The sequence below is a fragment of the Nicotiana tomentosiformis genome, chromosome 2, assembly GCF_000390325.3.
Source record: "Nicotiana tomentosiformis chromosome 2, ASM39032v3, whole genome shotgun sequence".
NCBI lineage: Eukaryota > Viridiplantae > Streptophyta > Magnoliopsida > Solanales > Solanaceae > Nicotiana > Nicotiana tomentosiformis.
In genome coordinates, this window is record NC_090813.1 from 165,771,075 (window position 1) to 165,795,566 (window position 24,492).

A 24,492-nucleotide genomic window follows, 5' to 3' on the forward strand; every position below is an offset into this window, starting at 1 on the left:
ATCAATCTTTGAGAACACTTTGACACCCTGTAGCTAATCAAATAAGTCATCAATGCATGGCAATGGATATATGTTCTTCACTGTAACCTTGTTCAACTGCCGATAATCAATACACATGCGTATAGAACCATCATTTTTCTTCAAAAAGAGAACTGAAGCACCCCACGAAGAACACTAGGCCGAATGAAACCTTTATCAAGAAACTCTTGCAACTGCTCCTTTAACTCATTTAGCTCCATTGGGGCCATACGATATGGTGGAATAGAAATGGGCTGAGCATCTGTCAACAAGTCAATACCAAAATCGATATCCATATCGGGCGGCATGCCCAGAAGATCCGATGGAAATACATCTAGAAAGTCCCTCACTACCGAAACTGACTCAACGGTAGGAGTATTAGCACTGACATCCCTCAAAAAGGCTAGATAAGCATCACACCCCTTCTCAACCATCCGCTGAGCCTTTAGAAATGATACAATTGTGCTAGGAACATAATCTAATACACCCCTCCACTCTAACCGTGGCAAACCTGGCATAGCCAACGTCACAGTCTTGGCGTGACACTCTAGAATAGTATGAAAGGGCGACAACTAGTCCATGACCAAAGATAACATCAAAGACTACCATACTAATTAATAATAGATCAACTCTGGTCTCTAAAACCACCAATAACAAATAAACACGATCGATACACACGGTCCACAATGATAGAATCTCCCATAGGCACGGACACATAAATAGGAGAACTCAAAGAATCACGAGATATATCCAAATATGGTGCAAAGTATGATGATACATATATATAAGTAGATCCCGCATCAAATAAGACTGATGCATCTCTATGGCAAACTGGAACCATACCGGTAATGACCGAGTCTGAAGTAACTGCCTCCATCCTACCCGGAAAAGCATAGAATCTGGCATGACCTCCCTCTCTAGGGCGACCTCTACCCACCCGTCCCCACCCCTTGCTGGTTGTGCGGGTGGAGTAGGAACTGGGGCAGCAATCATGGCCCGAGAAGTCTATGGACCTCACTGAATCCGTGGAGCCTGAGTAGCCTATGGAGGTGTACCCCTCTTTAGTCTTGGGCAGTCTCTAACCATGTGGCGGGTATCACCACACTCAAATCAAGCTCTCGGTGGGCGTGGTTGCTGGGACTGGCTCGGGCCTGGTCAGCTGGACTGTCCGCTGAAGGCACCCCGTCTAGGAGGTGCACTAGAAAGTGGCTGAGCAAAAGCTGAAAGTGTTGAATGAACTGGACGACTCATATAACCTCTACCATGACAGGCTATAGGTGCAGCGTGACCACCACTAAATCCTCCCGTACCACGAGGCCTCTTGGCCTCCCTATCATCTCTCTCACAGCCCCGCATACCTTCCAACCTCCATGCAATCTCAACCACTTGCTGATATAGAGTATCTGTCTCCAACTCTCTAGCCCAGCTAAATCTAATTCTATAGTTGAGCCCCTCGATAAAGCGACGGACTCACTCTCTGACTGTAGAAATCAAGGCAGGTGCATGACTGGACAAATCACTAAATCGGACAACATACTCTGGCACTGTCATAGCACCCTAGCACAACTACTCAAACTCCCCGTGCCATGCATCCCGAAGGGTCTGAGGGACAAACTTTATCAAGAATAACTCTGAAAATTGATCCCATGTAAGTGAAGTTGCATCGGCTAGGCTACCCACCTCATACGCTCGCCACCACTGATACGCCATTCCCTTTAGCCGTAACGTAGTAAAAGCAATCCCACTTGTCTCTACAATACCCATAGTGCGGAGAATACGGTGGAACTCCTCAAGAAAACCATGTGCGTCCTCTGAATCCAATCCACTGAAAGTACAAGGGTGATACTTCTTGAACCTCTCGAGCCTAAGTTGCTCCTCCTCAGATGCTGCTGCCCTAAGCATGGGCTGAAACGGAGCAACAGGTTGTACCGGTATAATCCCTAGGACCTGATCAACCCGGAACTGCTGCTCTAGGGTATGGGCCACGGGAGTGTGTGCTCCTCCCCCGACTTGAGATGTGGCCGGCGCAAGTGGGATCAACCCTGCCTAATCTAAGGTACCGAACATGCTCAAGAACTGTGCGAGGGTCTCCTGAATTGCTGTGGTGGCAACTGGCACCTTGGGTGCCTGTCCCCCAACTGGAGCTATTGGTGGCTCCTCTATCGTAGCTCGGGCAGGTGCTCTGGCTGTGCCACATGCCCCTCCTCAGCCTCTGCCCCGGCCTCGGCCTCTCGCGGCTCTAGCAGGGGGCGCGAGTGTCTGATCGTGGGATCCAATAGTGCGTGTCCTCACCATCTGTGAGAGAATCAAAAGTCAACGATTCAGTTTTTGAAGTTAACCAATTCGCACGATAAGGAATCAAAGAAGTGCAGTTTTCCTAACAGTTCGTAGCCTCTCGAAGATAAGTACTGACGTCTCCGTACTGATCCACAAGACTCTACTAAACTTGCTTATGACTCGTAACACCTATGAACCTAGAGCTCTGATACCAACTTGTCACGACCCCAATTTCCCTCCGTAGAATGTCGTGATGACACCTAGTCTCTACGACTAGGTAAGCCTAACAAATAATAACAACTTGGCAGAAACAATTAATCAAAATACGAAAACAAAGATGAATATTGATATAACCTTCCGATACAAAACATAATCTCAACAGTACGCTCCCCAAAACCAGTGGTACTGAGTCATAAGCTGCATGGAGTAAATCTAGTATAACTACTACATCACTATTTGAAAGAACTACAATAGTAAACAGAATAAAAGGGAAGGTGACTCTGTGGCCTGCGAACGTGGAGCAGGTATACTTTGAAGTCTCCCAAGCAGCAGCTACAAATAATCTCCAACAACCGGCACGAGCAGACGTACCTGGATATGCACACAAAAAAATGTGCAGAAGCATAGTATGAGTACACCACAATGGTACCTAGTAAGTATCAAGCCTAACCTCAATAGAGTAGTGACGTGGCTAGGTCAAGACACCTACTAGGATATAAATAAGCAGTATGAGAATGAAATGCGGATATGTAATGGAAAGTGAAGGAATAAATGATACGAAACAAGATAATAGCATGAACTAGTACCGGAAATCAACAATGGAAATGGCATAAAAGAAGCAACTAAAGAGGCTACAATGATCATGTACTAACAACAATTGCTAGAACAAAAAGAAAGGAAGCAATAAGAAGTATTCCCACCAAAACTCTTTGCAACATAAATAATCAGCAAGAATCACAACGAGGTACCACCTCGTGTATAATAAAATCAAAACTGAGGTACCGCCTCGTATAATCAAGAATCACAACTGAGGTATCGCCTCGTATTCGCGTTTCTCAATTTCAATCACAATCTTTCCTTATACCGCCACGTGAGCCTTACATTTGAAATAAGTTTTGAAACTAGTTTTCCCGAAATAGCTACATGCACTTTAGACCACCGTATGACGCCGCATGGCTTCACATAGTTCCCCTACAAGCAACACGCACATAAGTCCCACCCTATACCGCCGGATGCATATCAACCCCAAGCCTTATACCGTCGCATGCGCGTCAATATCACATTACAATAGCAACTCGCACCACATGTGCTCATATATCACAATTTGCCAACAATGCACAATAACAATGTTTCCACAATAATGGCCCACGGCTCCATCACAACGGGTTCAAAAATATCAACAACAACAATGAATGTAAAATGCTCAAAAGGAAGATGTTTCAACAATAAAATTTTTGCTTCAACGTGATAACGACTTTCACTACCTCAACACCAATAATTCAACAATGAGAGATAATGTAGAACCACGATGTTAAATAGGTAATTCACAATGGAAAAGATAACGTATAGCAAAGACTTCAAATAATGGAATTCAACAATGAAAGAGATAACATGAACAATAACTTCAATTAACGGTAATCAACAATGAAAGAGATTACATGAACAATAACTTCAATTAATGATAATCAATAACAAAAGAGATAACATGTATAATGACTTCAAATAATGATAACCAACAATGACGAGATAACATGTAACGATAGAAGTGACAACAATTCAACTAAAGTATGAGAGAAAATTATCAATTAGGAGGTAGAACAAATATTAACGAAATCATCTAAGATATGTAAGGATAGACTAACACAAGTAAAAATAGATTGACTAAGAGAATTAGAACATGATATGACATTCAATTAAAGTATGAAAATAGTCTAAATAGCCTAAATCAGTCAAATGCTACTTACAACCCGTATACCCACTCGTCACCTTGCCTACACGGATTTAACTTAGCACAATTGAATCAAACAATATCAATCCTAAGGGGTAGTTTCCCCGCACGAAGTTAGGCAAGACACTTACCTCAACTAGGCTAATTCAACAATCGAAAATAGATTTTTTTCTTAAATTTCGCCTCCACAAGGCTCAAATCTAACAAAAATCGACTCAATATCATCAAACAATGCTAGGGAATTCAATTGCAATAGATAAAGCTAAGAACTTTACATTTTTCTCAAAAAGTCAACAAAAGTCAACCTGGGGCTCGCCCGATCAAAACTCGGGTCCAATGGTAGATTCCATCTATCCATGACCCCACGAGTTCATATATATGATTAGTTTCAAAATCCGAGTCCAAATCGACTCTTAAAACTCAATTTCTTATTTTTCAAAAACTTGACAAAGTTTCACAAATTTTCACTTTGATTCACATGATTTTGATGTTAAAATCTAAGATATGTTGATGGAATATGATTAGAAATGGATTAGAATTACTTACCCAAGGTTTGTAGGTAAAAATGCTCTCTCCAAATCGCCTCCTACCGAGTCTAGGGTTCAAAAATAAGAGAATGAGTTCAAAACTCCCGTCTCCCATCCCTTTAACTAGATGCGGATGTCGCATTTATGACACAGGGTTCGCATTTGCAAACCCTAGCAATTGCGGACTAGGGCTCGCATTTGCGGACCCTGACAGCTCAAGTCAACATCGCAATTGCGAACTGGAGGGCCATCGCAAAAGCGAACAATTGTTCGCAAATGCAAACTGTGCTATAATCATGTGGGCTTCGCAAATGCGAAGGGGAGGTCGCATTTGCGACAACTGCCTCCTTTGTCACCTTCGCAAATGCAAGCCTGGTGTTCGCATTTGTGACCCCAGAGCACCAGACACCAGATGTTTGCCAACTTCAATCCAAAACACTCCAGAACATGTCTGAAACTCATCCGAGCCCTCGGGGCTCCAAACCAAACATCAACACAAGTCTAAAAATATCATACGAACTCGCTCGCGCAATCAAAACATTAAATTAATATCGAAAACTATGAATTGAATTCTAAAGCGCATGAATTTCAAAGAAATTTTCAAAAACTTTTAGAATTACCACTAAACGTCTGAATCCTATCAAATCAACTCCAAACGACACCAAAGTTTACAGACAAGTTCTAAATACCATAACACATCTATTCCAAGTTCCAAAATCAAATTCCAAGCTCGATAGCTAAAAGTCAACCTACGACCAAACTTTTCAACTTCAAATTGCCAAATTTCGGCAAATCAACATAAATCAACCTACGGACTTCCAAAATCAATCCGGGCATACGCCCAAGTCTGAAATCACGATACGAAGCTATCAGAGCCATAAAAATACAGTTCCAGGGTCGTTTTCACAAAAGTCAAAGTTTGGTCAACAGTTTCTAATTTAAACTTCTAAGTCAAGAATCAAGGGTCCAAATCAACCCAAAAGCTTTTCGGAACGAAACTAACCAACCCCGCAAGTCATAAAATGATAAACACACATGTGTGAAGCAATAAAAGGGATAACGAGATGCAATTACACAAAACGATCGATCAGGTCGTTACAAATATTTGAGTGTAATTGGGTGTAATTATAAAATTGGCTAAGTAAATTACTTAGTCAATATGGATTTGAGTATAATGAATTTACGACACTAGTTTTTCTTTCTATTCATTAGTAAAATAATTATTAAGAAACAATTCATTTTAAACTCATACTTATGTTTTCGTTATCTAAAAAGTGCAACAAATCATAAATTTCATATTTTACTCATGATATGAGTTGGTAAAAAAAATTAAATTCATAATTAAAACTTTTATTAATTATTTTAAATTAAGATATTATTTATTTGAAAGGTAGTCAAGATAGTGATAATTTTTTCTATATTAGTATCAATTTATAATTATTTAATATTTTATTTTTTTAAAATATAATTTAAATACCTGATTATAAATAATGTATAAATTCTTATATGTTCATGTATTTATCACACATTAATGTGTTTGTAAAAAAATATTAATCAATTATTGCTATTTTGATTATTTAATTTAAGCAATAATATTATTTAATTGAAGATACTTACTTTACCTTTAAGATATTATTTATTGATTTATTTAATATATTATTTAATATATTTCGATAGGTTAATATGAAAAAATAATTATTAAACTATGTAATTACAATTGTCCAACCAAAAATAATTGTGAGAATTATATTGTTATTACGTTTTAGAAAACAAACAGGTCATTGTAATTATTATATTATGTAATACCAGGATATATAATTATCCTAGTAATTACACGGCTAGATAATTACACATGGCTTTTTAAACAGACCCTAAAGAACCAAATTAAATGGTTTGTCTCTCGATATGGAATTAAATAAACTTGATGCTTTCCAATAAGAACTTTGAATTGTGCTCAAAGTAGAAAAACATACTCACAAAATTTCTAAGTAAATACGGGGTTTGAGTTTCTCGAATTTGATAATTTTTATAAGATGGTTGTTTCAATCACAAGTACAATTAGTCTTAAAATACTAATAAGTATATGTATCTTGCATGTATAAACTTCAGACTTATAGTTAAATACAAAGTATGAGTTTTTCGTTTTTAACTACAAGCTTTTTTCTTAGCCAATTATCGCACGATTCAACTACAGAGTAAGTCGTAGCAATTAAAAATTATATATTTAGTGACAAAATATTATTGTGACTGAATTTTAAGTTGAATAGAGACAATACAGTAATTGTCACTAATTGTTTGCACTATTAGTGACAAAAACTAAGGTCACAATTATATATAAAATTTTATTGCTAAAATTTAAAATGTTTAACTACAAATTCTAATTCGTCGCTATAGTAACAACATATTTTTTGTGACGAAAAATTTCCGTCTCCAAAATTTAACTAATTTTAAGATAAATAATGGTTTATCGCTAATTAAGTACATCATTAATGACAAAATAATACGTCATCGATAAACATTGGGTGAACTCCCGATAAATTAGGTGGCAAGGCAAATTTGTGGCCACCTCTCCACCTCTCTTTAGCACCTCAAAAGGACCAATATACTGAGGGCTTAACTTGCCCTTCTTCCTCAACCTCATCACACCCTTCATGGGTGAAACTCTAAGTAGAACCTTCTCAGCCACCATATATGACACATCACGAGCCTTCCTTTCAGCATCACTCTTATGTCTGGACTGTGTTGTATGAAGCTGCTCCTGAATCAACTTCATCTTTTCCAAAGCATCACAAACTAAATCAGTGCCCAACAACCTAGCATCCCCATTCTCAAACCAACCAATCAGAGAATGACATTGCCTCCCATATAAGGCCTCATAAAGATCCATCTGTATATTCGACTAATAGCTATTATTCTATGCCCGCCTCCGCTTTGATGTTCTAACCCTGAAGTCACTTCCAGTATTTCTCCCTGCGGCTCAAGCGGGATCAGATCGTGCTTTAGCAAGAACTTGTAGGCAAAATCTGCTAACAGTATAAACTGATCCCAAGATCCCACAAAATCAATGACACGTGCTCGTAACATGTCCTCCAATATCTGAATAGTACGCTCAGACTATCCGTCCGTCTGCAGATGAAATACCGTACTCAGCTCGACTTGGGTGCCCAACTCACGCTACACTGCTCTCCAAAAATGCGATGCAAACTGCGTGCCTCGATCCAAGATAATAGACACAGGCACACCATGAAGTCGAATGATCTCACAAAGATTAATCTGTGCCAGCTGCTCTAAAGAATAGGTAGTCATGACTAGAATGAAGTGTGTAGACTTGGTCAATTTGTCCACAATAACCCACACCGCATCAAATCTCCTCATGGTCCATGAGTGCCCTACTACAAAATCCATGGTGATACACTCCTACTTCCGCTCTAGAATATCTAGCCTCTGAAGCAAACCACCCGATCTTTGATGCTGTACTTTACCCGCTGACAGTTCAAACACTGAGCAACATACTCAACAATATCCTTCTTCATCCTTCGCCACCAATAGTGCTACCTTAAATCCCGGTACATCTTCTTGGCACCTGGATAAATATAATACAATTAACTATGGGCCTCCTCAAGTATGAAGTCTCGCAACCCATCCACGTTAGGCACACAAATCTGGCACTAAAGCCTCATTATCCTATCATCACCAATAGTAACCTTCTTAACATCACCGTGCTGCACCGTATCCCTTAGGACAAGCAAGTGCGTATCATCATACGGACGTGCCTTGATGCGCTCAAATAAGGATGACTATGATACCACACGAGCAAGAACCCTACTAGGCTCTGAAATATCCAACCTCATGAACCTGTTGGCCAAAGTCTGAACACCCAAAGCTAACGGTCTCTCCCCAACTAGAATAAAAGCAAGACTCCCCATGATCTCCGTCTTCCTACTTAAAGCGTCGACCACCACATTGACCTTCCCGGGATGATAAAACATGGTGATATCATAGTCCTTAGTAGCTCTAACCACCTCATTTGCCTCAAGTTAAGATCCTTTTGCTTGAATAAGTGCTAGAGACTCTTGTGATCTGTGAACACCTCACAAGATATGCCATAAAGATAGTGCCACCAAATCTTGAGCGCATGAATAATGGCTGCTGACTCCAAATCGTGCACTAGGTAGTTCTTTACATTGGGCTTCAACTGATGTGAAGCATAAACAATCACTCTCCCCTCCTATATCAACACACATCCAATTAACCCATGAAGCATCATAATAGATTGTATAAGAACCCGATCCTGAAGGCAAAACAAGAATTGGAGTTATAGTCAAGGTAGTCTTGAACTTCTGAAAGCTCTCCTAACACTCATCAGACCACCTCAACGGGGCACCCTTATGCGTCAATCTAGTCAATGGGGATGCTATTGATGATAACCCCTCCACAAAACGGCGATAATACCCAGCCAACCCAAGGAAACTCCGGATCTTAGTAGAAGTAGACGGTCTAGGCCAAGTCTGAACTGCCTCAATCTTCTTTGGATCGACTTTAATCACCTCACTGGACACCACGTAACCCAAGAATGCCACCGAGTCTAACCAAAACTCGCACTTAGAGAATTTATCATATAGCTTTTTCTCCTTTAAAGTCTGGAGCAGGATCCTCAAATGCTGCTCATAATGCTCCCGGTTGCGAGAATACCCCAATATATCATCAATAAAAACTATGAAGAAGGAATTAAGATAGGACTGAAACACACTGTTCATCAAGTGTATGAAAGCTGGTAGGGCATTGGTCAACCCAAAAAACATCACCAAAAACTCATAATGGCCATAGCGGGTCTGTAAAGCAGTCTTCGAAATATCTGAAGACATGATCTTTAACTGATAGTACCCCGATCTCAAATCAATCTTCAAGAACACTCTAGCACCCTGAAGCTGGTCAAATAAGTCATTAATACGCGGTAGTGGGTAGTTGTTCTTGATAGTAACCTTGTTCAACTATCCTCATAGAACCATCTTTCTTCTTCACAATAGCACCGGTGTACCCCAAGGCGACACACTAGGCCTAATGAAACCTATATCAAGCAATTCATGTAATTGTTCCTTCAATTCCTTCAACTCTATTAGTTCCATGCGATATGTTGGAATAGAGATGGGCTGAGTGCCTGACCCCAAATCAATACCAAAATCAATATCCATGTCAAGTGGCATGCCCGGCAGGTCTACTAAAAACATATCTGGAAACTGCATCACTATTGAAACTGACTTAACGACAGTAGTATCAGCATTAACATCCCTCACAAAGGCTAAGTACGCCAAGCACCCCTTCAGAAAAGACACCACTCTACTAGGAATATGACCCAAGGAATCTCTCCTCTCCACCCTAGGAAACCCCGGCATCGCCAACGTCACGGTCTTGGCGTGACAATAAAGAATAGCATGGTAAGAAGATAGCCAATCCATACCCAAAATCACCTCAAAATCAATAATGCCGAGTAATAAAAGATCCACTCTAGCCTTATAACCATCAATGGTAACCACACATAACCTATATACATAATCCATCACAATAGAATCACCCACCGATGTTGATACATGAACATACATACCTAAAGAATTACCAGTCATATCCAAATAATGACCAAAGTATGATGACACATATAAATAATTGGAACCAAGGTCAAATAACACTGAAGCATCCCTATGGCACATGAAAACAATACCAGTGATCACAGTGTAGGAAGAAACTGCCTTTGGCCTGTCGGGAAATGCATAGCAATGTGCCTATCTACCACCTGAATGACCTTCCCCTTTAGGGCGACCTCATCCTATATGACCCCCACGGATGATGTACAGATTACAGAGGACTTGTCATACGAGGAAATTCCAGTTGCCATCCTAGACCGACAAATCCGCAATCTACGAAATAAGGAGGTAGCTTCCGTAAAGGTTTTATGGAGGAGCAAGAATGTAGAAGAGATGACGTGGGAATCGGAGGAAGAAATGAAGTCTAAATACCCCCACCTATTTCAAACTGAAGATATGGTTCGAGATGGGACGCTACAACATAGCTCTATGTAGGCTAGCAGGTCATCAGGTAAGCTTTTATTTTTCACTTTCAATATTTATGATTTACGGTCGGTGAGGCAAATTGCTGCTATTTATAAAGATTGGCCATATGTGGCATGCATAGTATGTTTCTGGCTACGTGCAGGTTGGTTTTAACCTAGTGTACGAAGGATACTTTGGCAAAATTTTCCAAAGTCTCTAAGAGTAAACATTCGAGGACGAATGTTCCCAAGGGGGGAGTGATGTTACACCCTATATTTTCGTACGTAAAAATGCGTCGTAAGCAAACTAATGTAGGACCAAAAATGAGATAATATTTAAAAGTATATAAAGTAAGTTAATCATGTTACCTATGAGGTTACAAATATTGAAGATCATGAACAACAAGTACAAAGAGGGTTGGACAGTTCAGAAGCTAAAGCAATTAAATAAAATAATGTTTCGTCGAAAGTCGACAAGTTGGGAATGTTATAACATGTACCTTTGGGGTGAGACTAGGGTTATTAACATGATAAGGAGATTATGTTATGATTTATATTAGTCGTATGACATCCGTGTGTTATGTTTTAATGTCAAGCGAGTTGTGGAACAAAAGTCGATGAAAGTCATCACAAGTTACACTCATAAGTTTTACTGAAACTTTGGGTCAAATGTAACTGAACTTTTCTCCCAATATACTTAGAGTTATGGGGTGTTCCACCCATCAAATTAAAGATCTATGAGTCTATTTTCCAATTCATTAAACCTTTTGTCAATACGACATCGGAGTAGTGAGATATGGGCATTTTTGCGATACTGCACAAGCTGCTAGGTGACAAGTAGGTGTGTCACCTACTTGCTTAAATGAAAGCCCAAAAATGGGCCATTTCGGGTCGTCCAAAGAGGCCTTTTAAAGGCCTATTTTCTTCATATATTAGACTTAAAATAGAGCATAATAATCAGACATAAGCTCTGCAAACAAATCCTCCCAAAAATTTCCCACAAACCCTAATTGATTTTCTCTCCCTTTCAAGTTCTAATTGGAGGTAAAACCTAGAGTTTGAAGAACCAAGATAGGAGCTGAGTTATCCAACAAATAAGGTGAGTTTACTGCTCTCTTTCATCCAGTTTTTCTTCTATAAATTCATGGTAAGTCATTCTATACTTGTGAGAACTCACGGGACGGTGATCGGAAGCCGTGAGTTCGAGTTATTCACTTGTAGCGGACTGTTTTGTGGACTGTTTTGTGATGCTGTTGGGCTGCGTGTTTTACTACTGTTTTGTGGAGTTTTGGAGGAGGAAGGGGGTGTAGAAACACCATATAAATGTAGGGTGGTTGGCTGGTCGTTCGTCATAACATTTTTGGGTCGTTTGACACTACTACGGTGGTCGTTTTGTGTATGAAGAGATTGGGGTGTGTTGGGCTGTTTTGTAGTATTTGATGGTGTATATAGGGCTGGAAAATGATGTATATATGTTGTTATTGTTCTGTTCTTGTATTGTTGGTGTTATCTTGAATTTGGAGGAAGTAAGGATTATAGGGGAGATGCTGCCCATTTTAATACAAAATAAGTTTGTCGTTCGTTGTGCGATAGTTGTACCTTTCGTAACTTAACGATAGTATTATTATCATTCTTGTAGATTAAGGTGCGAAGAGGTGAGTTCAACTTGGTGATTGGAAAGATTGTGATAAGGTATGATAAGGCTAAGCCCTTCCTTCATTTTGGCATGATCTCGTAGCTACATGTGTTAATAATGAGACATAAAGAGAAGTTCGTATTCATGAATTTATTCACATTATTCTAGTCTCATAAGTTACAATATTATTCCTTATCGAGACTTCATATTCAGTTTAGTTTTGTCTTTATTCAGTCAAGAGAGCAGAGGGTCTATATATATATACAGTATTACACTATTTTCACCACCATCGAGCTATAATCGGTGGGCAGGCCCCTATTGGGCAACCTCTGATCAGATGGTAAGTTATATATACCGAGCCTACTGTGGCCGAGCGCCTATGAGCGAGCCCAGGATGGCCGAGATACAGAGCCCAGTATGGCCGAGCGCCTATGAGCGAGCCTACTACGGCCGAGCATTTACACGTACCGAGCCTTATAGGGCCGGACATTTATTTTACTTACTATATTGAAGGAGTTTAGTCACTATCAGCAGGTAAGTATATCTCCAGATCATCTTTGACTCCCAGTTACTTCCAGTTATTATATTATCAGTTCAGTTTCGATTTTCAGTTATGTTATTGCCTTACATACTCGGTACATTATTTCGTACTGACGTCCCTTTTTCGGGGACGCTGCATTTCATGCATGCAGGTTCAGATAGACAGACGAGTAGACCTCCTCAGTAGGTGTTTCCAGAGTTTAGCCTGATCGGTAAGCTCCACATCCTTCGGAGTTATCGGGTCTAGGTTTTTGTGTGCATCTTATGTATGTATTTATATATATATAATATGGGTAGGTCGGGGCCCTATTCCGATCACAATATATCTATCAGTAGAGGCTTGTAGACATATCCTGTTGGTTAGTGCAGTATGTTGGGTTTGTAGGCCTGGTATGTATATTTGATGGTTTGTCAGCTGTAGTAGCTATGACGGCCTTGTCGGCCTAGCTTTATATTGATGTTTAGTTAGCGCTAGTTTCCATTCAGTTTTATATTTTGCTTCGCAAATTGTCTTGCAAGGTGGCCCCATGGCCAAAGTATGACATTATATGTTCAGAGTCCCTTAGTCGCAATTTGGTATGCCAGGTTAGGTGAGGCACCGGGTGCTTGTCTCGCTCCTAGGTTCGGGGCGTGATAAACTTGGTATCAGAGCAGTTCTGTCCTAGGAAGTCTACAAGCCGTGTCTAGTAGGGTCTTGTTTATAGATGTGTTGTGCACCACATTATATAAGCAGGGAACTACAGGGCATTTAGGAGTTGGTTACCCTTCTTTGAAATCTAAATCGTGCTATAGAACTGAGTTATAGGAAATTTGAATTAAACTTATGTGTTGGTGTTTGCATGCACAGATGACGGTGACTAGGAAGACTATGGCTAGCCAGAGGAGAGATACAACAGCAGGTGAGGGGACCAGCAGGGTACCCCCAGTAGATGGGGCCCAGTCTGAGGCTCAAGGCGAGACCCCTACTCAGCCATTACCGGCTCCTCCACCAACTACGGAGATTCCTAGGGAAACCGCACATCCAGTTCCCCCTCCACTTCCATCAGATCAGGACTTGAGGAGTGCGGTGCATTTGTTGACACAGTTGGTAGCTACCCAGCAACAGGCTAGGGCATCAGCTAGTGCAGGAACTTCTGAGGGGTCTGGGAGTTCAAGGGTCCGAGAGTTTATTGCTTTGAGTCCCCCAGAGTTCACGGGGACAGATCAGAGGGAGGACCCGCAGGATTTCATAGATCAGCTTCACAGGATCTTTCGTGTTATGCATGCCACGGAGAAAGAGGCAGTTGAGCTAGCAGCTTTTCGACTCCGAGATATAGCCATCCTTTGGTACGAGGGATGGGAGAGGTCCAGGGGACGTGATGCACCTCCAGCTATTTGGGAGAATTTTTCAGATGCCTTCCTTGACCAGTACTTACCACGGGAGATCCGACAGGCTCGAGTCGATCAGTTTCTAGCCCTTAAGCAGGGTAATATGAGTGTTCAAGAGTATAGTCTCCGTTTTGACTCATTGGCCAGATATGCACCATCCATAGTTGCTACTATGCGGGACAAGATTCACAGGTTTATAGCAGGGTTAGCCCCAGAGTTAACCGAGGCATGTGCCACCGCTGCATTGCAGGATAGTATGGATATCTCCCGGATTCAGGCATTCGCCCAGAATATAGAAAGGGGTAGGCATCGGCAGCAGGGTACAGAGAGGGCTGAGCAAGGGCAACGTAAGAGGATGAGATTTCCCAGGTCTCAGGAGCAATCTCAGGGTAGTTATAGGACCCAGTACTTCGGACGGCCACCTAGGCCTCCGCCACCTCAGTTACAGGGTTACGGGTATGACCGCTATACTCAGTCAGGACCAGGTGAGAGCTCACGGGCATCGGGTTTGCAGCGACAACGAGGATCTGCGCAGACATGGTCATTTCCTCCACGGTGTGACATCTGTGGTAGAGGACACTTGGGCCAATGCCGAGCAGGTTCTGATGCTTGTTATACATGTGGGCGTCCAGGGCATATGATGCGGGATTGCCCAAATAGAGATTCGGGGGGAATGGCACAACCAGCGAGTTCAGCAACAGGATCATCTATGTCCGTGCATCCTTCAGGGCGCGAGTCTCAGTCTTCGGCTGGTAGAGGTCGGGGCAGAGGTAGAGGTTCCAGTTCAAGTGGTAATCAGAACCGTATCTATGCTTTAGCGGGTCGACAGGACCAGGAGTCTTCACCAGACGTTGTGACAGGTATATTAACCATTTGCTCTCACGATGCTTATGCTTTGATAGACCCAGGATCTACTTTATCGTATATTACCCCATTTGTCGCGAGGAAGTTTGGTATAGTGCCTGAAATACTAAGTGATCCTTTTGCGGTATCTACACCGGTCGGAGAATCGATTATTGCTAGACGGGTTTACCGAGGTTGTACGGTGACAATTTGTAGTCGTCAGACCTCAGCTGACCTAGTTGAGCTAGAGATGATGGATTTTGATGCTATCATGGGCATGGACTGGTTGGCAGCTTGCTATGCCACAGTTGATTGCCGAGCAAAGGCAGCCAGATTTCATTTTCCGGGTGAGCCAGTCCTTGAATGGGTAGGTAATACACCAACACCCAGAGGTAGGTTTATTTCCTATCTGAAGGCGAGGAAAATGATCGCAAAAGGGTGCATTTATCATATTGTGCGAGTTAGAGATGCAGATGCTGAGATACCTACACTTCAGTCTATTCCCGTAGTCAAAGAGTATGCAGATGTGTTTCCAGATGAGCTTCCAGGTATTCCTCCAGAGCGAGAGATTGATTTTAGCATCGATTTGCTTCCAGGAACTCAACCAATATCCGTCCCTCCGTATAGAATGGCACCTGGCGAATTGAAGGAGTTGAAGGAGCAGTTAAAAGATTTGTTGGAGAAAGGTTACATCAGGCCCAGTACCTCACCTTGGGGTGCACCAGTACTATTTGTGCGGAAGAAAGACGGCTCGCTGAGGATGTGTATCGATTATAGGCAGCTGAACAAGGTAACTATTAAGAATAAGTATCCACTTCCAAGGATCGATGACTTGTTTGATCAGTTGCAGGGGGCTAGATGCTTTTCAAAGATAGATTTGAGGTCGGGGTACCACCAGGTCAGAGTTCGGGAAAAAGATATTCCGAAGACAGCCTTCAGGACCCGATATGGCCACTTCGAGTTCCTTGTCATGTCCTTCGGGTTGACTAATGCACCCGCTATATTTATGGACTTGATGAATAGCCTATTCCGGCCATTTTTAGATCTGTTCGTGATAGTGTTTATTGATGATATTCTGGTTTATTCCCGTTCAGAGGATGAGCATGCAGACCACCTGCGAGCGGTACTCCAAACCCTCCGTGATCGTAAGTTGTATGCTAAGTTTTCTAAATGTGAGTTCTGGTTGAAGTCTGTAGCATTCTTGGGGCATATTGTATCAGATGAAGGGATAAAGGTGGACACTCAGAAGATTGAGGCCGTGAAATCTTGGCCTAGACCTACCACTCCGACAGAGGTTCGTAGCTTTCTAGGCTTAGCAGGATACTATCGGAGGTTCGTAGAGGGGTTTTCTTCCCTTTCGGCACCATTGACGAAGTTGACACAGAAAGAAACTAAGTTTCAATGGACAGAGGCTTGTGAGCGGAGTTTCCAAGAGCTTAAGAACAGAGTTGACCTCAGCTCCAGTTCTAACACTTCCAGAGGGTCTAGAGGGTTATGCCGTGTATTGTGATGCATCAGGTGTCGGGTTAGGATGTGTCCTGATGCAACATGGGAAGGTAATTGCGTATGCTTCAAGGCAGTTGAGGAAGCACGAGAGGAATTATCCGACCCACGACCTCGAGTTAGCTGCGGTTGTCCATGCACTTAAGATATGGCGGCATTATTTATATGGTGTTCATGTTGATGTATTTACTGATCATAAAAGCCTACAATATATCTTCAAGCAGAAAGAGTTGAATTTGCGACAGAGGCGATGGCTTGAGTTATTGAAAGATTACGATGTTAACATTCTCTACCATCCAGGGAAAGCTAATGTTGTAGCAGATGCATTAAGTCGCCGATCTATGGGTAGCTTAGCACATGTAGAGCCCGAGAAAAGACAATTAGCTAGAGAGATTCATCAATTGTCTTCGTTGGGGGTTCGGTTAGTAGATTCTGAGGATGGTGGAGTTGTACTCCAAAACACTACAAAATCATCCCTCATAGCGGAAGTCAAGGAAAGGCAGTACGAGGACCCAGAGTTGGTCGAGCTGAGAGAGCGAGTTCCGCAGCAGAAGAAGCCACTGTTAGAGCTAAAGGGAGATGGGGTTCTCAGATATAGGGGTCGTTTGTGTGTTCCAGATGTAGCAGGGCTACGAGACATGATTATGTCAGAGGCACATTATTCATGGTATTCCATCCATCCTGGGTCGACGAAGATGTATCATGACATTAAGGATGTGTACTGGTGGAACGATATGAAAAAGAACATTGCTGAGTTTGTCGCCCAATGTACTAGTTGCCAGCAAGTGAAGGTAGAGCACTAGAAGCCTGGAGGGCTAATGCAGACTATAGAGATCCCGACATGGAAATGGGAGGCGATAAACATGGACTTTATCACGGGTTTACCTCGTTCTAATCGTAAGTTCGATTCCATATGGGTGATAGTCGATAGGCTCACAAAATCAGCTCACTTCCTACCGGTCAGATCTACATATACAACAGAAGATTATGCAAAGTTATATATTAAGGAGATAGTGCGGCTACACGGAGTACCAGTTTCTATTATATCTGACCGTGGGGCTTAGTTTACAGCACATTTTTGGAGTTCATTTCAGAGAGGTCTAGGGACTCAGGTGAATCTCAGCACAGCTTTTCATCCACATACTGATGGACAAGCCGAGCGCATAATTCAGACGCTCGAGGATATGTTACGAGTATGTGTGTTGGATTTTAAAAGAAGTTGGGATGAACATCTACCTCTTATCGAGTTTGCATATAATAACAGTTACCACTCTAGTATTCAGATGGCTCCATACGAGGCTTTGTATGGGCGTAAGTGCAGATCTCCTATAGGGTGGTTTGATGTTGGGGAATCTGGGTTATATGGGCCAGACCTGGTTCAACAGGTCATAGAGAAAGTAAAGCTTATCCGGGAGCGACTGTTGACAGCTCAGAGTCGTCAGAAATCATATTCTGACGTGCGACGATGAGACTTAGAGTTCAGGATTAACGACTGGGTATTCTTAAAGGTATCACCTATGAAGGGCGTGATGAGGTTTGGCAAGAAAGGCAAGCTTAGCCCACGGTATATTGGGCCTTATAGGATCATTCGGAGAGTGGGCCAAGTAGCTTATGAGTTAGAGTTGCCCTCAGAATTGGAGTCTGTCCATCCGGTTTTTCACGTATCTATGCTACGGAAGTGCATTGGCGATCCTACCCGAGTGGTGCCCACGGATGATGTACAGATTACAGAGGACTTGTCATATGAGGAAATTCCAGTTGCCATCCTAGACCGACAAATCCGCAAGCTACGAAATAAGGAGGTAGCTTCCGTGAAGGTTTTATGGAGGAGCAAGAATGTAGAAGAGATGACGTGGGAATCGGAGGGAGAAATGAAGTCTAAATACCCCCACCTATTTCAAACTGAAGATATGGCTTGAGATGGGATGCTACAACACAGCTCTATTCAGGCTAGCAGGTCATCAGGTAAGCTTTTATTATTCACTTTCAATATTTATGATTTACGGTCGGTGAGGCAAATTGCTGCTATTTATAAAGATTGGCCATGTGTGGCATGCATAGTATGTTTTCTGGCTGCGTGCAGTTTGGTTTTAACCTAGTGTACGAAGGATACTCTGGCAAAATTTTCCAAAGTCTCTAAGAGTAAATATTCGAGGACGAATGTTCCCAAGGGGGGAGTGATGTTACACCCTATATTTTCATACGTAAAAATGCGTCGTAAGCAAACTAATGTAGGACCAAAAATGAGATAATATTTAAAAGTATATAAAGTAAGTTAATCATATTACCTATGAGATTACAAATATTGAAGATCATGAACAACAAGTACAAAGAGGGTTGGACAGTTCAGAAGCTAAAGCAATTGAATAAAATAATGTTTCGTCGAAAGTCGACAAGTTGGGAATGTTATAACATGTACCTTTGGGGTGAGACTAGGGTTATTAACATGATAAGGAGATTATGTTATGATTTATATTAGTCGTATGACATCCGTGTGTTATGTTTTAATGTCAAGCGAGTTGTGGAACAAAAGTCGATGAAAGTCATCACAAGTTACACTCATAAGTTTTACTGAAACTTTGGGTCAAATGTAACTGCAATTTTCTCCCAATATACTTAGAGTTATGGGGTGTTCCACCCATCAAATTAAAGATCTATGAGTCTATTTTCCAATGCATTAAACCGTTTGTCAATACGACATCGGAGTAGTGAGATATGGGCATTTTTGCGATACTGCGCAAGCTGCTAGGTGACAAGTAGGTGTGTCACCTACTTGCTTAAATGAAAGCCCAAAAATGGGCCATTTCGGGTCGTCCAAAGAGGCCTTTTAAAGGCCTATTTTCTTCATATATTAGACTTAAAATAGAGCATAATAACCATACATAAGCTCTGCAAAGAATCCTCCCAAAAATTTCCCACAAACCCTAATTGATTTTCTCTCCCTTTCAAGTTCTAATTGGAGGTAAAACCTAGAGTTTGAAGAACCAAGATAGGAGCTGAGTTATACAACAAATAAGGTGAGTTTACTGCTCTCTTTCATCCAGTTTTTCTTCTATAAATTCATGGTAAGTCGTTCTATACTTGTTAGAACTCACGGGATGGTGATCGGAAGCCGTGAGTTCGAGTTATTCACTTGTAGCGGACTGTTTTGTGGACTGTTTTGTGATGCTGTTGGGCTGCGTGTTTTACTACTGTTTTGTGGAGTTTTGGAGGAGGAAGGGGGTGTAGAAACACCATATAAATGTAGGGTGGTTGGCTGGTCGTTCGTCATAACATTTTCGGGTCGTTTGACACTACTACGGTGGTCGTTTTGTGTATGAAGAGATTGGGGTGTGTTGGGCTGTTTTGTAGTATTTGATGGTGTATATAGGGCTGGAAAATGATGTATATATGTTGTCATTGTTCTGTTCTTGTATTGTTGGTGTTATCTTGAATTTGGAGGAAGTAAGGATTATAGGGGAGATGCTGCCCGTTTTAATACAAAATAAGTTTGTCGTTCGTTGTGCGATAGTTGTACCTTTCGTAACTTAACGATAGTATTATTATCATTCTTGTAGATTAAGGTGCGAAGAGGTGAGTTCAACTTGGTGATTGGAAAGATTGTGATAAGGTATGATAAGGCTAAGCCCTTCCTTCATTTTGGCATGATCTCGTAGCTACATGTGTTAATAATGAGACATAAAGAGAAGTTCGTATTCATGAATTTATTCACATTATTCTAGTCTCATAAGTTACAATATTATTCCTTATCGAGACTTCATATTCAGTTTAGTTTTGTCTTTATTCAGTCAAGAGAGCAGAGGGTCTATATATATATACAGTATTACACTATTTTCACCACCATCGAGCTATAATCGGTGGGCAGGCCCCTATTGGGCAACCTCTGATCAGATGGTAAGTTATATATACCGAGCCTACTGTGGCCGAGCGCCTATGAGCGAGCCCAGGATGGCCGAGATACAGAGCCCAGTATGGCCGAGCGCCTATGAGCGAGCCTACTACGGCCGAGCATTTACACGTACCGAGCCTTATAGGGCCGGACATTTATTTTACTTACTATATTGAAGGAGTTTAGTCACTATCAGCAGGTAAGTATATCTCCAGATCATCTTTGACTCCCAGTTACTTCCAGTTATTATATTATCAGTTCAGTTTCGATTTTCAGTTATTTATTGCCTTACATACTCGGTACATTATTTCGTACTGACGTCCCTTTTTCGGGGACGCTGCATTTCATGCATGCAGGTTCAGATAGACAGACGAGTAGACCTCCTCAGTAGGTGTTTCCAGAGTTTAGCCTGATCGGTAAGCTCCACATCCTTCGGAGTTATCGGGTCTAGGTTTTTGTGTGCATCTTATGTATGTATTTATATATATATAATATGGGTAGGTCGGGGCCCTGTTCCGATCACAATATATCTATCAGTAGAGGCTTGTAGACATATCCTGTTGGTTAGTGCAGTATGTTGGGTTTGTAGGCCTGGTATGTATATTTGATGGTTTGTCAGCTGTAGTAGCTATGACGGCCTTGTCGGCCTAGCTTTATATTGATGTTTAGTTAGCGCTAGTTTCCATTCAGTTTTATATTTTGCTTCGCAAATTGTCTTGCAAGGTGGCCCCATGGCCAAAGTATGACATTATATGTTCAGAGTCCCTTAGTCGCAATTTGGTACGCCAGGTTAGGTGAGGCACCGGGTGCTTGTCTCGCTCCTAGGTTTGGGGCGTGACATCAGGATAGTTGCATGGCATGATAAATCCACAAATTTGATCTCATACTGAGTAACGGTCATGCTACCCTTCTAAAGGAGTTCAAACTGACTGCAGAAGTCCTCTCTCTGAATGAAGGGAATGAACTTCTCTAATAACAACTATGAGAACTGGGTCCATGTGAGAGGAGGTGAACATGCTGGCTTGCCCTGAACATACACTTGCCACCACCTCTTGGTAGCGCCATGCATTTGAAACACTGTGAAATCAACTTCGTTGGACTTCACTATACCCATGTTGCGCAATATCTCATGGTAACAGTCAAAGAAATCCTGTGGGTCCTCAGAAGGGGTACCACCAAAGCGAGGAGAAAACAACTTGGTGAACTTGTCTAGCCTCTTAATCCCCTTAGCTGACATCGTGAGTCTCTTTCCGAGCTGTATAACAACAGGCTAAACTTCCCCAACTAGTAGAACTGCTGGGGTATGATACCCGTGAGCCATCTGCTCTGGAGTATGAGTAGCGGGAGTTTGGGCACCTCCCTCGGCTTGAGAAACGGCTGGTGCTATAGAAAATATACCGTCCTACGCCACACTCTCCAAAAGACCAACCAAGCGAACTAGGGCATCCTAGAGTACCGAGGTAGTAATAAACCCCTCTGGGACCTGAGTTGGTCATACTAGTCAGTCGGAATAGGGATATCCTCCTCCTGCTCTATCTGAGGCTCAACATCAGGTGTCGCTATGTGTGCTCTAGGCTGAGCTTTACCTCTACCTCGGCCCCGGCCTTTACCCCGAGTAGTGGCTGCAGTCTGGGGCTCCGGCTCCTGATCACCTGAATGTGTCCTACCCATCTGTGAGAGAATAGAAGAGTAAATGTTAAAACTTTGAAATTAACAAACCCACATGACAAGAATGCAAGAAAGTGAAGTTTCCTAACAGTTCGGTAGCCTTTTGAAGATAAGTACAGACGTCTCCGTACCGATCCAGAAGACTCTACTAAACTTGCTCATGACTCGTAAGACCTAGGAAACCTAGTGCTCTTATACCAACTTATCACAACCCAACCTCCCACTAGAGTCGTGACGGCGTGTAACACCGCTTGCTAGGCAAGCCAACACTTCCACAATAACAATAAATTAAGTTAACTAAACTTAATGGTCTTAACAACGAAAAAATCATAAAATATCTAAAGATAGCAACAACAATGCAACTACAACCAACCCATGATATGGTGTCAATGAGTACATGAGCACTACAGAATCTCAAAATACATAGTCAAATCCTCAATACAGAATTGTCTGAACGATAGAACAATAATGACTGAAATAAACCAAAAGAGAACTTCAAGGTCTGTGAATGACATAGCAGCTATCTCGTAGTCTCCACAAGCTAGAACCGGTGCAAACTCTAACAATCACTATGCACAATAGTACCTGGATCTGCACATAAATTATAGAGTGTAGTATGAATACAACCGACCTCATATACTCAATAAGTAACAAACCTAATCTTGGGCTAAAAGCAGTGACAAGCTCGGAAGAAAGACAATGTCCAACACCATATAATAAATAACAACACATGATATAATTATGACAGTAAAAGTAAATAACTCAAAAGATAACATGTTCAATTCGTTCACAAATAGGGAAAATTAGACATGCTTTCCAGGTATAATAATCAAAGCCTAATCTTCCACCGAAATCACTAAAATATGAGTTTATCAAGGAAACTGGGATTTTCCAAACTTTCAACAATAGATAAGACATTTCATTTACCTCTAGGCCTAAAGGTCAAATATACATGTCAAGTCAATGACATCATAGTGAAACCATCAAATATACTCACACTCAGCACACTCACGGTGTCTGGCACAGTGCCCCTCACCATCACACACACAATGCACTAAGCACTGTACGGATGCCTGGCACAAATGCCCCTCACCAAATCACATATATGACCCTGTGCTTGCGCTCCCTGTGAATACCAGACTCTAGAGGGACGGATCCTTGTCCAAGCACTAATAGAATACAAGCCAATAATCAATATCACATAGGCCAATCATAGGGCCTGATGCACGCATTGCACCTAGTCAATACCACTTATCCCAATATTGGCCTGGCATACGTGTCACCTCAAAATCAATACCAAATCGGCTCTATGGCCCAAGCTCAATCATCAACCGCTCAAGTCTCAATTTTCCACATCTCAGAGTACTCAATTCAATAGTGTTACACATAGGAGGCATCAACAACATGTGAGAAATCATAATAAGAATGAGATAGAGATATCATAAACAGATATAGCATCATGACTGAGAGTATGTCTACAATTAAGGCAAACAGCTCAAAACAACAAGAATAGCCCTATCACGTCTCAAACAAATAAGCACATAGCATAGACATAATTTCTAACATGAATCATAGCCCAAAAAACCATACAAGTAGAGAAACTACGGATATAATGAGGCGTGATAGCAAAACAAAGTCTCATAGTAGTATAAAGTTTACCCGGACCATGAATACCTAGTGTACGCACACATGCGTGTCACCTATCACGTGCATCACCCCCAACACATCTCAAGTATCGTAGTCCACATGGATAATTACCCTCAAACCAAGTTTAGATATGTTACTTACCACAAGGCACATTAATCAATACTCCAAAAAGCCCTTCCTATGCGAATCGACCTCCGAGCGACTCGAATCTAGTCAAAGAAACTTAATATCATTAATAAAAGCCATAGGAAAAAACCCCAAATAATAAAGCTAAGATCTTGAATCAATTATGCAAAGTCAACCCAAAAGATCAACCCCGGGCTTGCACCCGGAACCCGTCAAAACTTATAAATTCCGAACACCCATTCCGATACGAGTCCAAATATATGTGATTCATCTAAATCTAATCTCAAATCGAACATATCATCAATTTTCACTCTCCAAAATCATAGTTAAAAATCCCCAAACTTCACCTTTAATTCACATAAACTAGGTGTAATAATCAATGGGTAATCAATATCTAACACCAAAAATCAAGTAAAGATTACTTACCCCTTCAATTGTACTGAAATCCTCTCCAAAAAT

General features: G+C 41.5%; 1 protein-coding gene across 1 annotated transcript; it reads right to left on the minus strand.

The window, feature by feature from the left end:
- Positions 1-9,788: 9,788 nt before the first annotated feature.
- Positions 9,789-21,829, minus strand: LOC138906004 (uncharacterized). Its single transcript, XM_070194521.1, has 2 exons — positions 21,630-21,829; positions 9,789-10,464 (listed from the first exon to the last, which is right to left on the minus strand). Exons 1-2 carry the CDS (start codon positions 21,827-21,829, stop codon positions 9,789-9,791), a joined length of 876 nt encoding a protein of 291 aa, XP_070050622.1.
- Between the last annotated feature and the right edge of the window lie 2,663 nt (positions 21,830-24,492).